This window comes from Myotis davidii, unplaced genomic scaffold (genome assembly GCF_000327345.1).
Source record: "Myotis davidii unplaced genomic scaffold, ASM32734v1 scaffold1203, whole genome shotgun sequence".
Classification (NCBI taxonomy): domain Eukaryota; kingdom Metazoa; phylum Chordata; class Mammalia; order Chiroptera; family Vespertilionidae; genus Myotis; species Myotis davidii.
In genome coordinates, this window is record NW_006294353.1 from 714243 (window position 1) to 729798 (window position 15556).

Consider the following 15556-nt stretch of genomic DNA (forward strand, 5'->3'; position numbering starts at 1 on the left):
TCTGTCCTCCAAATATTTGGGTTCTGAGCTCTGATCGCTGATCGGTGCTTCTGGTCACAGAGTGGGGCAGCCATTTGGTTGTACCTGCCTCACTATTGTAATCCTCTCTGCCTCCAGCCAAGTGACTTCCAGGACTGTCCCCCCCATTATTTCCCCTTTCCTCTTAGGAAGCCAGACATTAAAGAATAGGACATTTATTCAGCGAAAATTAGAAAGTGACCACACATGCCCAGGGAAAGACTCAGAAAAGACCTGAGAAGACCTTAAGTTTACATCTCAGGCTGACTTGGCACAGAGACTATACTAGTAAAAATAAATAAATAGCCCAAGGGGTGTGGCTTAGTGATTGAGCATTGACATGAACCTGGAGGTCATGGTTTGATTCCCAGTCAGGACACATGCCCAGGTTGCGGGCTCCATCCCCAGTAGCGGGTGTGCAGGAGGCAGCCAATTGATGTTTCTCATCAATGTTTCTATCTCTCTCCCTTCCTCTCCCAAATCAACAAATGTATTTTTAAAAAAACAGTCCATTTAATTGGCAAAATAGCTTTGTGGAGTCAAGATTAACTCAAGGCATAGGGAGGCTGCATAGTTGCAACTGTGTCTCAAAACTGAATGAGAGCTGAGGTCAGAGCCAATCAGTCTGGCTCCAAAGCCCTCACCTGGGTGCAGGGACACTGGTCAGAGCGTCTGAGCAAGGACCCCAGACTCAGGCAGCGTGTCAGGGAGGCTTTTTAGATTGTTAACCCTTTCCTTACTCTTATGCTGATTTACACTTGAGGCCAAAGTGTCTGCAGGGAACAGAGAAATGACCTGAAGTGAGAACGGTATCGCTGCTCAGGTGATATAAATGGGAGATATCCACTTAAATATCTCCATGTAGGTATCTGATCATTCCTAGACATGTAAGCGTCCTGTGCCTTGGATATTATTTCAGGAGAATGGTTGGGGGTTTGTTGTGGTAATGCATTATGCCAGGAAATTGAGAGCTGCTAATTTTTTTTTGTAGGACCTGATATTTGTGGATTTGATATCAAGAAAGTTCATGTTATTTTACATTTCAAGAATCAGTATCATTCAAACAAGAAACCTATCAGGTGTAAGGTAAATTATTTTGTATTTGTTAAATATATTTTTATTGATTTCAGAGAGGAAGGAAGAGAGAGAGAGAGAGATAGGAACATCAATGATGAGAGAGAATCATTGATCGTCTGCCTCCTGCACACCCTCCACTGTGGATGGAGCCCACAACCCAGGCATGTGACCTGACCTGGAATTGAACCTCGACCTCCTGGTTCATAGGTTGACACTTAACCACTGAGCCATGGCGGTCGGGCTGATTTTATATTTAAATCAGTGATTGTGTTAACTCTTGTCAGATAATAACATAAGTTTAGAGAGAATAGTTTTGATCTTAAAATATTTAAGTGAGCCAGGGATGGGTCATAGCAAACATACCCTGTCCTGCTCTCTAGTTGAGCAGGTGCATTAGAGACACTTGTCCACTACTTTGGTTTGGTTTCTGGAGTTTTTTCCCATCAGGAGGGCACATTCACTTTTTACTGTGAGCTATGACATTGATTTATAAATTGCCCCATCAGGGTTACAACAGAGTGGTCACATTTTAGCTATATCCTTCATTATTAAGGAATGAAATATTCCTGATTTCACTCTTTTATTTCTGAAAATTAATTGGAGAAATGAATCTTCAAAATGCTAAAACATTTAAAATAGAAATATTTCTAAAATGAAAGCATACACTCTTACTTTTTACCCAGGGGATCTGTGAAAATGACTCTTTAGGTCTTAGGGGCTGCTTTAGGACTCAGTGGCCCCCCCTTGGGCTTCTCCAAAGCATGGCCTGTGTTAAGTCCCTGGCATGTGGGCCTGCAGAAGAGAAGTATGTTCTGCAATGCCCCTCTCATTTGCATATAAGCACCAGGAAACAGGAACCTGTCCCCTGCGACATCCCAGGGCCCAGAGCTCCAACATCAGGGGCCTGTGTGAATCTGCATGAATTTGGGCAGGAGGCCCTAGTGTATTTCATGATCATTGACAGCATGGAGTGGAAGCATCTACAACTCTCCCTCAGTCCTAACCCCAGCAGGGAGCAGTAGACCTCTTCACAAAACCCCAGCGAGTCTCCATTGGTAGCATCATCCCTCTTGGGCTCCCACCTACTGATGATGTAGTTCACTTGGATTGTGAGCTCACCCCTCACCCCATGCACCCCTCCAACAGCGTGATGGGAAGCTCACAATCTTAATCTTCCTCCCTCCACCTAATGTTTGGACCAAAGGGCAGGTCTTTACGGTTGAGTCCCAAGAAATTGTTCAGTTGCACATCAGGTGTGTGGGAGAGACACTGGAGGCTGTGAGGTTCAGCCCAGACCATGCCTGGGAGGCCAAAGCGTGACCACCCGGGGTCAACAAGCCTACAGGCCCTGAGAGGCCCCCAGGGCTGATGAGTGCTGAGACATGTGCTGCTGTTCCTGCAATCTGTTAGAAAAACAACACCCGTCTGCTGAAGGAGCACCGGTTCCCAGCAGCTAGTCAGCATTCTGGTCTCCCCAGGGAGGAGTATGTTATTTTCATGGGGTTCTGATTCATTCTGTGATGCTGGAAAGGAACAGGCGAGAACCTTTCCTGCAGGCGGTGGTCAGACCTCAAGCGTTCTGAAGTGCATGTTAGAAAAATAGCTCAGATGTTCTGGAGAGGGTGGGTGGGGGACAGGGTGATCAACAGGCAGGAAAACAGGTGTGATTGTCAGGCGCAGGCTCTGGCGGAATGCAGACCGTAGGAGCGTGTTGACATCATTCAGGAGTGGGGTCCAGAGGACTTTGTGATGTTTGGAATGTGGGTACTGAGGATGTGGACGATGACTCTCAGTAGTATTACTGTTACTTAGGAAGGGAAACAAAGGTCAAGGAGGGACCAGGACAGACTAGGGAGTCATGTTTGAATGATTAGGGGTGAAATCCTGGCAGACATCCAGATAGAGGTGTCAATAAGTTGTTGGAAATAGGTCTGAAGCTCAGGCAGATGGTTGGGATTACAGATGCCTTTTGGAGCTATTTGCATATGTATGGGAGTGAATATAATCCCCACGAGGCTCTGCTCTTGTAGCCAAATCCTGGGGAGCCCCAGCAGTGGGGCCCGGGAGCCCAAAGTGGAGTTAGGAACGGGAGTTGAGAAGAAGGCCAGTAGAGAGCAGGGGGAGAGCATTGGTATTCAGCTGTCACACCAAGCAGACTGCAGTGTTGATACTGGACAAGCCATTTGCCACTGTGTGGACATCAGTGGCCTGTCCAGCAGGGCATAACAGGCAGGAACTAAAGAAGCCTTTAGCTTTGGCTCTTGGTAGGGAGAGAATCCCCCTGACACAGACCCTTTAAGCTGGGGCAGTGGCTCCTGAACCTGAGCAGGGTCAGTGTCCCTGGAGGGCCTGTGAGAATTACCGAAGGGTCCACCAGGTTCCAGTACAGCACGTTGGGACCCACGTGGGAACCGACAGTTCCCAGTGATGCTGATGCTATGGGTTGTGCTTTGAGAAGCCCAGTAGGATTCCCCTCCGCTATGGACAGGCAGGCATATCCTGGGCACCCTCAGCCTCCCCAGGCACCCATCACCCCCCCGCCCCCATCTTTAATTGCATATTTGTTGAATACTTTCCTGTGTCTGGCCCAGGGCTTTGATCGTGACCCAGAGAGACACTGGGCCTGCCCTCACGGAGCTTCCATGGCTGGATAGCTCAGAGCATCAGAAAGTTCTCCCCTGTGTTAAAAATAGAGCGGAGCCCTGGTTGGAGTGTTGTCCCACACACCAAGGGGTTGTGGGTTTGATTTCCTGGTCAGGGCTCACACCTAGGTTGCAGTTCAATCCCCAGTCAGGGCGTGCATGGGAGGTAGCTGATCAATGCTTTCCCCTCTCTCCTCCTCCCTTTCTCTAAAGTCAATAAACCTATCCTTGGGTGAGGATTCAAAACAAAATTATAAAAAAAGAAAAGAAATGGAGCAGACTTCATTTGGAATCTTTCAGGATATAGAACAGGAAGTAGTTTTACACATAACTTTTCATGAATGACGCCATCGTCCCATGGTTTACACCAACTGCCCCATCCTAACTGCCTGTAGGATTACAGTGGGCGCCAATATCTTTGCCCAGAAGGGAATCAGCCACTCAGGAGAAGGCTGCCCGTAGCAGGGTTCTACAAAGAGGCGATGCTTCTGTTACGCCCTGTTACAGTCCCCTATCCTACAACCCCTCTTCTTTCTGATTATAACAAGTCTTTGACTGATGATAACTTAAGCTGCATGTTCAGACCTGCCTTGAAACATCTCCCTGTCATCTTTTCCTCCCTTAAAATGTGCAGGTTGATGGCTTTACACACCTCTACACTCTGATCTTAAGACCAGATCTCACTTACGAAGTGAAAATTGATGGCCAAGTGATTGAATCCGGCAGCATTGAGTATGACTGGAACTTAACATCCCTGAAGAAGATGGAGAAGTCTTCAGCGGAGTCCAAGGACTGGGAGCAGGAGGACGAGGACAAACTCCAGGTGTGGATTTTTCCCAAACAATTTTAGGAAGTGTGCAAGCAAAATTTGTAAGTACTAGGTCCTGTCTGATTGCTGCATGGCGGGTAATCATGATGACAACAACATAATGATCAAAGTGCTCTCTCTAGTGCAGTGATGGCGAACCTATGACACGCATGTCAGAGGTGACATGCGAACTCATTTTTTCGGTTGATTTTTCTTTGTTAAATGGCATTTAAATATATAAAATATCAAAAATATAAGTCTTTGTTTTACTATGGTTGAAGATATCAAAAAATGTATATATGTGACACAGCACCAGAGTTAACTTAGGGTTTTTCAAAATGCTGACACGCCGAGCTCAAAAGGTTCGCCGTCATTGCTCTAGTGCACATGTGCTGAAACCAGCCACAGATATGCATGCCTCAAGGTATTGTGAAAAAGTTTTATAATATTTGAGATAAAAACCAAGTATGGTTTGTTTTTCTTAGCCAAAATTAAATGCATCCACAACCTTAAATTTTTTTTTTTGTTATTCTGCATTTGAACATGAAATATTTTTGTGGCCTCATACTTGTGATTGACGACCAAGATCGGTTAACATATAACTGTATGTTTCCTAGGGTTGCTGAGCAAAGCACCCAAAGAGCAAATCCCTAACTTAAAGGTTTTTCTATTTCCTGGTCGGAGCTGGTGTGGGAGGCAAGCAATCAATGTCACTTTCTCACATCGATGTTTCTCTCTGTCTCTCTCCCTCTCTTCCACTCTCTAAAAATCAATCGGAAAATATCCTCAAGTGAGGATTAACAAAAATCGAACCCGGGACCCTTTCCAGCATTTCTCAAAGGACAGAAGTGTGTTCTCTTACAGTTCTTGACAGCAGAGTTAGAAATCAGAGTGTTGGCAGGCAGGACCGCACTCCCTCTCAAGGCTCTACGGGAGGATCCTTCCTTCTCCCAGTGCCTGTTGCCTTTAGGCATCCCTTGGCTGGTACACACATCACTCCCGTCTCCCTGGCTGGCTTCATCTCCACATGGCCTTTTCCTCTTCTTGTGTCTCTTTTTGTCTCCTAAAAAGACATGTATCATTGGATTTAAGGTCCACCTGAATAATCCAGTTGATTTGCTTCAAGATCCTTATCCTAATTACCTCTGCAAAGACCCCCTCCTCCCCATTTAAGCTCACATTCCCAGATTTAGGATGTAGGTAAATCTTTTTTGGAATTACCCACTACAGTCACTTTTTTTTTTCAGTCTATGTTTCTAGTTTTTGTTTTAAATCCTTACCCCAGAGTATTTTCCATTGATTTTTTAGAGAGAGTGGAAAAGAGAGGGAAAGACAGAGAGAAATAGTGATGTGAGAGAAACACATTGATTGGTTGCCTCCTGCATGTGCCCTGACCAGTGCCTGGGCTGGGGAGGAGCCTGCAACTGAGGTACATGCCCTTGACTGGAATCAAACCCGGGACCCTTAGGTCTGCAGGCTGATGCTCTATCCACTGAGCCAAACTGGCTAGGACAGTCTATGTTTCTCTATTGTTGTAACATTTTGTTTTGAACATCAAACACTATACCAGAAGCTGAGCCATTTATCTGAAGACAGTCATCTTTGCCATAACTATGAGTACTGGGCTGATATCTATAATTAATTTCTGACAACATATAACTTATTAGTGGCATTGCTATTTAATAACTAAATACTTCAGAATAGACTGAGTATAATTATTAAATCAAAATGGCATCTTGTTTAGACTATTAAGTTATTTGGCAATTCTTTTTTCCCCATAGATAATTGAAAATTAAGTTCCTTGAATTTGGAATCAATGGTGTCCAATCAATGAGAATGCCTTCAGATTAGAGCAGATTCCCCAACATAAAAGTTTTTCCATCATATCTCAAGGGGAAAAAAAGGCAAAGTTTCCCCCTCCTTAAAGTTTCTCCCTTGCCTTAAAAACAAACCAAACAATGGAGTGTTCACCTAGAAAAAGCACTTGCTTTAAACAAGGCACAGAATGGCAAAAACAACAACCCTACAATTCCCCCTTCCCCAGCAGTTTGGGTGGAGACAGGTCCCCACAGGGCTAATCAGTCTTTCAGAAGCTCCCCTCTGAATTGGCTGTTTTATCCCTATGCTCAGACCTCTGTGAGCTCCTATAAAAATTAGTTCATTATGGCATTAGAATCTGAAAACCCACAATCCTACTAGGGAGCCTGCTACTCAGATTGAATTGTAATCATTTTCTGGATCCCAGCACAACAGTGGCTCATGGTTGTCATTTGTGGTCTGGGTCAAAAAGCAGTAGGAGAGCCTGGCTGGCATGGCTCGTGGTTGAGCCTCGACCTGTGGACCAGTAGGTCCCGGTTCCATCCCTGGTCAGGGCACATGCCTGGGTTGCAAGCTCGATCCCCAGTGTGGGACATGCAGAGGGTAGTTGATCAATGATTCTCTCTCATCATTGATGTTTCTATCTCTCTCTTCCTCTCCCTTCCTCTCTGAAATAAATAAAAATATATATATATTTTAAAAAGCAGTAGGCGAGACCTGGCTAGTTTGGCTCAGTGGATAGAGCCTAGGTTCGATTCTAGTCAAAGGTATGTACCTCAGTTGCAGGCTTGAACCCCTGCCCTGGTTGGACCTCATATGGGGGGCAACCAATTGATGTGTTGCTCTAACATCAATGTTTCTCTCTCTCTGTTTCCCTCCCTCCCTTCCCCTCTCTCTTAAAATCAATGGAAAAATATCCTCAGGTGATAATTAACAACAACAACAAAAACCATGTTTCAGTTGTTGAGAAGTTAGAGTATCATGAAAAAGCTGCTAAGTTAAAAATGTTGCCCTAGCTAGTTTGGCTCAGTGGATAGAGCATTGGCCTGTGGACTGAAGGGTCCTGGGTTTGATTCTGATCAAGGGCACATGCCCAGGTTTCAGGCTCCATCCCCAGTAGGGGGCGTGTGGCAGGCAGCCAATCAATGATTCTCTCTCACCGTTGTTTCTATCTCTCTCTCCCTCTCCCTTCCTTTCTGAAATCAATAAAAAAATATATTTAAAAAAATGTTTACAATTTCTCAGTTCTAAAAGAGAAAATACCATTGTATACAACTTTTATGCTTTTATATATATTTATCTGAATATTAATCTAAGCAATTTTTTCTTATCCATTCACTTATTCGACAACTATTTATTCAGTGCCTACTAAGCCATATACATATGTATATAGATGTGTATATATGTGTATATGTAAGTTTGTATAAACTTGTTTATATATACTTACATATATTATGCATAGATTGTGTATTTAAATGTGTGTGTGTATATATATATGTATGTATATATATATATATTATTTTTGTGTGTATATAGGTGAGTGTTTCTATGTCTATAAGGTGACTCAATAATAATTACTTTTCTCCTGCTATCCAGGTAAATCTTGGGACATTTCTTACTTATCCAGCTTCTCTCTGGAATAGTCCATGTGTGACTGTGATGTAGACAGATTTCAGCTAACCATCAGTGAATGTGTGGTCCCCTCTCCCATCATCACTTTTTGCCCATCATTTTACCTTTAGACACTATGGGGAGCCAGCCTGGCCATGGCATACTCATCCCCAGGGCGCCTTATGTGCCATGCCTGGTTCTGTGACCCTGAGTGCGGGTGGTGAAAGGCTGAGAAAAGACAGACATGAGAATGAAAGCTGGGTCTCGGCGGGACGCTGCCCCTCTGATGGGCAGCGCCAGCGCCCACAGGCCGTCTTTATTTTATAGCACATGCCACGAGGCAAAGTAGGGGTGTGATCAAGATGTTTACAGCATTCTCGTTGGTTTCAACCCTATTCAACTACATGCACCTGAACTATATCACTCAGGCACGTGGGGCCACGTGTTCAGACCACAGGTTCAAGCTAACAGCTATAGCTGTTGGCTAATTGTGATGGGAAGGCTCTGCCCTCCAGCTGGGACTTGCATGTGGCAACGAGAGGACTGTGCCCTCTACTCAGTCCAAGGCTTGAACCTGTCCAAAACACTGTAGCTGCACCCCATAAGACACTATTTCAAGTTTTCCACATTGCTGTTCCTCTCAATAGCATGGGTAAAGTGCTGCAGTCACACGGGCCGAGGGGAGGTAGGAGAGAACATCCCAGCAGTGCATGGCCCCAAGGCCCTCTGTGGGATCTGGACCTCGAGCACTCGGCCCTTCAACCACCAAATTGAGAAGGAGATGAGGAAATAGCGACCTGGGTCACAGGCCTGGCCATTTCCTGGTAGCTAAGAATTTCCTTTCTTAAATCGAGAATCTTTTTTTTTCCTTACACATATTTTAAGGACTGGGAGAAGCATTTTCTGGATGCCAGTGCCAGCAAGCCAGGCGACTGGAACAGTGAACTGGACGGCGACTGGCAGGCGCCAATGCTTCAGAAACCTCCGTACCAGGTACGTGGCGGCATCCTCTTCCTGTGACACCCTCGGGCTGCCCCCTCCCCTGCTGCATCACTGGGGACCACCACATGCGGTTTGTTGTTGCAGGATGGCCTGAAACCAGAAGGAATAGATAAAGACGTCTGGCTCCATCAAAAGATGAAAAACACCCACTATTTGACGGAATACGACCTTTCAGAATTTGAGAACATTGGGGCCATCGGGCTGGAGCTTTGGCAGGTCACTGGGTTTTTAATTTGCTTTAGTTTAATAACTGAATTTCAGCCTAAATACCTTAATTTACATCGCTTGTATTTCCTGAACTCCTGCTGTGTGCCTGGCACCTGTAGCTGGACCAGAGGCATACAGCTTGGCCAAAACAGACGACCTCCTCACCCTCTGGGCATGTCCTGTCTGCCTCTGCCCCCTGGGAATGGGTCACTCCTCAGCTCATAGCTGACCTGTGGGTCCATCAGCTTTAGGACGAGGTCGTAGATTCGGATGCAGCATGTCGGGTGTGGAGCTTGGGATTCTGCACTCCCACCAAGCTCCCAGCTGGTGCTGATGCTGCCAGTCCACAGCCCACACGTTGCACAGAAAGGCTCTTGAACTGCAGTTCTTAGATACTGCTGAGTGCTCCAGGCACTGGGGCGCTCTTCAAAGTCTCAATGCCCAGACAGCTCCCAGACCAGTTAAAGCAGCCTCCCTAAGGTTGAGGCCAGGCATCAGGAGTTTAAAAACTGTTCTTGGTGATCCCAATAGGCAGCCAAGTTGACAACCAGTGCCCTAGAGGGAGCAGGCATCTAGAAATGGGTTTAAGCATGTGCTGCTTTTGAGAACGAATTACTGCCACAGTACTGAGCAGAATGCAATTGTTGCTTGGTGGAAAGTTGTTACATTTCTCACATCAGTAAGGCAGGCCCTATTTTCATCTGCAGGTGAGATCTGGAACCATCTTCGATAACTTCCTGATCACAGACGACGAAGCATATGCTGAGAATTTTGGCAAGGCCACCTGGGGTGAAACCAAGGTACGATGAGTGCAATGAACTTTCCTTTCATTTTTTATTTATTTCTGTACTTGAGTCTAACATGTAGGAAAGGGCTTGATGGGTGTTTGCTAATGAACACCCCACCTAGATCAACACACAGAATGCTTTCAGGACCCTCCTCATATCCCCTCCCAGCCGGCACCCGCCCCCAAAGGAGCCACTCTTCTATCACTATTCTACCTAGATCAATTTGACCTCCTTTTGAAATTCATATAAACGGAGTCATATTTACTCATTTAGGCAGTGTTGTCAGACACACTCATATTATCACGTGCAGCAGTAGCTCCATCTTCCTGTGAGAATATCCCAAAAGATATGTATCCATTCTCTGTCAAGGCAGCTTTGGGTGGCTTCCAGCTTGCAGCCTTGTGGGTAAAGCTGTTACAATCATTCCTGTATGTATCTTTCAGTGAACAGCCCAGGAGTGAACAGGCTGGGTTTACAGTGTCCCTCACAGCCAAACAGTTATCAATGTGTCGCCTTATTTTACATTCCCTGGATTTTCTCATTTAGGTCCCAAGGTCTCCTCTTATCACCCATTCAGCTGGTTGAAGGACAGGGATCCACTGCTCTGGGAACAGAAAGAGGGATGAATTCATTGCCTGGGGCTGTCGTAACAAATCACCACAAACTGGCTGGCTTAAAACAACACAAATTTATTCTCTTACACTTCTGGAGGCCAGAACTCCATTAGCAGGACCACCCTCCTGCTCAAGGTTCTAGGGGAAGATCCTTTTCTTGCTTTTTCCAGCTTCTGGTGGCTTCTGGTGTCCCTTGGTTTGTGGCCACATCACTCTAACTTCTGCCTCTGTCTTTTTTTAATGTTTTCATTGATTTTTTAGAGAGAGGGAGGGAGAGAGAGAAACATTGATGAGAGAGAAACATCATCGATCGACTGCCTCCTGCAAGCTCCCCATGGGGCATTGAGACTGCAATCTGATCATGTGCCCTGACCAGGAATTGAATTGGTGACTTGGTTCCTGATGGACATTCATCTGCTGAGCTACACTGGCCGGGCTCTGCCTCTGTCTTGATGTGGCATTCTCCTCTTCTGTGTGTGTGTTTCAAATCTCTCTGCCTCTCTCTTATGAGGACACATGGTGGAATTTAGGGTCCACCTGATAAATCAGGATAATCTCAACACAACTTAATCCCATTTGCAAAGACCTTTTCCCCATATCAGGTCATCTTGACAGCTCCCAGGGATTAGGAGCTGATAGCCGTGGGGGCTCATTCCCAGCTGCCCTGAGCCGGAGTGGAGGCTTCCAGAAGGCAGGTCGCACATGAGCATCTGCTCAGCCTCCAGGAAGCATAATCCCTGGCCACCTGGTCTCTGTTTTTGCAGGACCCAGAGAGGGAGATGGATGCCATCCAGGCCAAGGAGGAAGTGAGGAAGGCCCGAGAGGAAGATGAGGAGGACCTGCTGATGGGCAGGTTTGATGGGAGAGAAAATAATTTCAGGAGATTTCACAAGAGGGACGAACTTTAGTCACCCCACCCCAGATAAAGATGACTGGGAAACCTTGTTGCTACTTGAATCTACATTTAAAAGCTCAAACGTCTGCGTACGTGGGAATTTGTCCGATTTTCTGTGAGAAATGCGCCTGTGCTTCTTGGTGGTTTCCCCAAGCCCCCACCCCTGTGCACAAGATGTTTCCTCTGGACGAACCGGAGGCTGGGAACCAGAGGCTGGTGAGTCTGGTGAAAAAACCTGATGCTATTTTCTTCTATTAAAATCCTTACCTCAGGACATGTTGTTTTTTATTTGTTTTTAGAAAGAAGGAGAGAGAGAGAGAGGAAGGGAGAGAGAGAAAAACATCTGTTGCTTCCTGTATGTGCCCCGACTGGGGATGGAACCTGCAACCTTTTGGTGTATGGGGAGACGCTCCAACCAGCTGAGCCACCCAGCCAGGGCCTGACGCTCTTTTTTTTAAGTCCCCAAAATGTTTCATAAATAAAAGTTAGTAAAACCTATTTTGAAAAAGGGGAAATGATGCCTTATTTCTTTAGTTTATAAATTATTAATAACACTAGAGGCCCGGTGCACAAAAATTTGTGCGCTGGGGGGGGGGGTGGGGGGGTTCCTCAGCCCGGCCTGTGCCCTCTCACAGTCGGGGACCTGCTGGCTTAGGCCTGCTCCTGGGTGGCAGAGGGCAGGCCCAATCCCTAGGTGCAGCCCCTGGTCGGGCTCAGAGCAGGGCTGATTGGGGAGTTGGGGCGCCGCCCCTTGTCATGCACAGAGCAGGGCGATCAGGAGGTTGTGATGCTACCCTCAGTCACGCTCAGGGTAGGGCCCAATGGGGGGTTGGGGCACCGTCCCCTGTCACACTCAAGGCAGGGTCGATGGGGAGGTTGCGGCACCACCCCCTGTCACGCACAGAGCAGGGCCAATCGGGGGTTGGGGCACTGCCCCCTGTCACGCACAGAGCAGGGCCCATCAGGGGGTTGGGGCGCCACTCTCTATCACCCACAGAGCAGGGCTGATCAGGGGGTTGGGGCGCCTTCCCCTGTCACGAACAGAGCAAGGCAGATAGGGAGGTTGTGGCCCCGTCCCCTGTCACACACAGAGCCACAGGGCAATCAGGGGGTTTGGGTGCTGCCCCCTGTCACGCTGATCCCGGTGCTGGGAGGCCTTGTGGCTCCGCTGATCCCAGTGCTGGGAGGCATATTACCCTTTTACTATATAAGGTAGAGACCTGGTACATGGGTGGGGGCCAGCTGGTTTGCCCTGAAGGGTGTCCTGGATCAGGGTGGGGGTCCCCACTGGGGTGCCTGGCCAGTCTGGGTGAGGGGCTGAGGGGTGTTTTCAGGCTGGGGGTGACGGGAGCTCCCAACCGCTCCTTATCTTTTTTTATTCTGGGCCAGCTTTAGCTTTGAGGCTTGGCTCCAGCTCTTAGGCCTCTGCTGCTGAAAGTAGGTTTCTGGCCTTTGCTTACAATGTTGCGATCCTGCTGGCTGAAGCCCGGTGGACTAAAGCAGGTTTCTGGGGTTTTGTTTAGCTTCTATATTTGTAACTATGTTTCAAACTGCAGGCTCAGAGGCCGGCAAGGCAGGCGGGGAACATTGCAGTCCTCCGTCACTGAAGCAAGCAAGCCTCATGTTAGTTTCAAGCTGCCTGGCTGCTGGCCGCCATCTTGGCTGACAGTTAATTTGCATATCGCCCTGATTAGCCAATGGGAAGGGTAGCGGTCGTACACCAATTACCATGTTTCTCTTTTATTAGATAGGATAAGAGAAAATTTTCCATATGAAATCTACACAACATCCTCAGCATGGTAAGGTTTTGTGTGCTCCACCGGCATCTTGGTTATTTTGAAGAACCAGGCTTCCCTCGCACACAGACATTTGAAATGCCATAAAGAAGCTGATGCTTCCCCTCCCTACTCTGTGGCCCACTTCTGTGACGGTGAGCTCTCTGTAAGACAGGAATGAAATTCATTTTCTCAAGTGAAAATAGTGATAACTTCTCAGTTTAATGTTTTCCTTTCAAATCAAATAATTGCTTTTTAAAAATATGTCTTTATTGGTTTTAGAGAAAGAGGAAGGGAGAGGGAGGAGAGATAGAAACATCTATGAGAAACATTAATTGGCTGCCTCCTGCAAGCCCCTACTGGGGATCAAGCCTACAACCTGGGTATGTGCCCTGACCTAGAATCGAACTGGTGACCTCTTGGTGCATTGGACGATGCTCAAACAATTGAGCCACACCAGCTGGGCATTTTGCTTTTTAAAAAAAGTCACACATAGCAATCTTTTGTTTTGAAGAGACCTGTTTTCTCATGCAGAAACTTGTGTTAGAAATTACAGTAAAACCTTGATATAATGTACTAATTTGGGCCAGGCGGTATCCGCTAAAACTGAAAGTCCTACCGATATATATAAAAGCTTAATATGCAAAGTGTCCCTTCAGGAGTTTGACCGACCAGGAGTTTGATTGCTCACTATGATGCACACTGACCAGCAGGGGGCGGCACAGAACGAAGGAATGCCCCAGCTGGCGGCCTCTAGGGACCCTACCTGTGCATGAAATTCGTGCACTGAGCCTTTAGCATATAATAAGTAGGTTTTCAGAATGCATATGTTAAATAATTAACACATTAGTTTACTTATTTTTACATATGTAGACACGTTGGTGTAATTAAGTATGTATGGGAAGTTCAATTTTACTGAAAACTTTTCTGTATTACCATAATTTTAAATTTATATTGAATAGATGTAGTAAATGCATGCATTCACCAGTCACCGAGAGTAAACAGATGCACACAGTTGGGGTGTGGCTTAGCACTTGTCTGAAAATTGGCAGGCATGAGTTAAAACTGCTGTAGAAAGTCACACCACCACATAAGAGAAAGAACCAATTTCGGAGCACAATGCAGTGTGATCATGTGCTAATCATTCCCTGAACATTGTTTACGAGTAGTGACAAATATATATCTACAACTATAGTCTATTTAAATATGTAAACTATAGTTGTAGATGTATAATATTTATTTGTGTTGGTGAAATTACTACAGTGTTTTTTCTGACATATGGCCTCTTTGCTAAACTTTGTTAAAAATAACAATAAATTGCCCTGGCCAGTATTTATCAAGGGTTAGAGCATCTGCCTGAGCACCAGAGGGTCACAGGTTTGATTCCTGATCAAGGACATGTAGCTGGGTTGCAGGTTCAATCTTGATCCCTGCCCTGGTTGGGGTGGGTGCAGGAAGCAACGGGTCCATGTGCTTCTCTCACATCGATGTCTCTCTCTCTCTCCTCCCTCCCTTCCTACTTTCACTCTGTAAAAATCAATGGAAAAAATATCCTTAGGTGAGGATTGACAAGAAATAAAATAACAGTGAATTCCCTGGATAGCATGGCTCAGTAGGTTGAGCATCATCCTGTGCATCAGGAGGTTGCTTGTTCATTTCCTGGTCAAGGGCATATTCCCAGGTAGGGGGCATGCAGCAGACAGCAGATGAATGGGTGTTTCAATGTTTCTCTCCCTCCCTCCCTTCCTTTCTCTCTAAAAATCAGTAAACTATAATTTTTAACAAAAAGTTTTCTTGATTTCAGAGAGAGGAAGAGAGGGAGGAGAGAGGGTTAGAAACATCAATAATGAGAGAGAATAATCGACCGTCTGCCTCCTGCATGCCCCCGGTTGGGGATCCAGCCTGCAACCCGCAAATGTGCCCTGACCGGGAATTGATCTGGTGATCTCTTGGTGCATGGACTGATGCTCAATCACTGAACCACACCAGACGGGCTAAGCTATTCTTAAAAAAGAGTGAATTAATAACAGTAAAATAAGTTGTTAATTTAATTACCAGCAAATCTTGGTTAAAAGCATTGTATTGTTATTTTTTTGTTAATCCTTGCCTGAGGATATTTTTTCATTGATTTTTAGAGAGAGTGGAAGGGAGAGACAGGGAGAGAGAGAGAAACAGTGATGTGAGAGAGAGAGACATCGATTGGTTGCCTCCCACACACGCCCTGTCCAGGGTCAGGGATTGAGCCTGATGTGCCCTTGACCAGAATTGAACCCGGGACCCTTCAGTCTGAAGGCAAACACA

At 46.2% G+C, this 15556-nt stretch overlaps 2 protein-coding genes across 5 annotated transcripts in view; both read left to right on the top strand.

Annotated features, from left to right (window-relative positions):
* Nucleotides 1-11572, top strand: part of CALR3 (calreticulin 3) — a 16214-nt gene extending 4642 nt beyond the window's left edge. Inside the window, exons 4-9 of the mRNA XM_006768445.2 lie at nt 1010-1104; nt 4372-4560; nt 8860-8967; nt 9061-9192; nt 9891-9983; nt 11350-11572. Of these exons, the coding sequence (XP_006768508.1) occupies nt 1010-1104; nt 4372-4560; nt 8860-8967; nt 9061-9192; nt 9891-9983; nt 11350-11493 (761 nt within the window). The 3' untranslated portion in view covers nt 11494-11572. The remainder of the gene's footprint in view (nt 1-1009; nt 1105-4371; nt 4561-8859; nt 8968-9060; nt 9193-9890; nt 9984-11349) is intronic.
* The window catches only part of EPS15L1 (epidermal growth factor receptor pathway substrate 15-like 1), a 106965-nt gene continuing 102912 nt past the window's right edge, over nt 11504-15556 (top strand). For 2 of the 4 annotated variants that reach the window (XM_015567011.1, XM_015567012.1), the window contains exon 1: nt 11504-11696. In XM_015567011.1, coding sequence (XP_015422497.1) covers nt 11514-11696 — 183 coding nt within the window. In that variant the 5' untranslated portion in view covers nt 11504-11513. The remainder of the gene's footprint in view (nt 11697-15556) is intronic. The other 2 variants (XR_001514692.1, XM_006768446.2) reach the window with 1 other exon arrangement.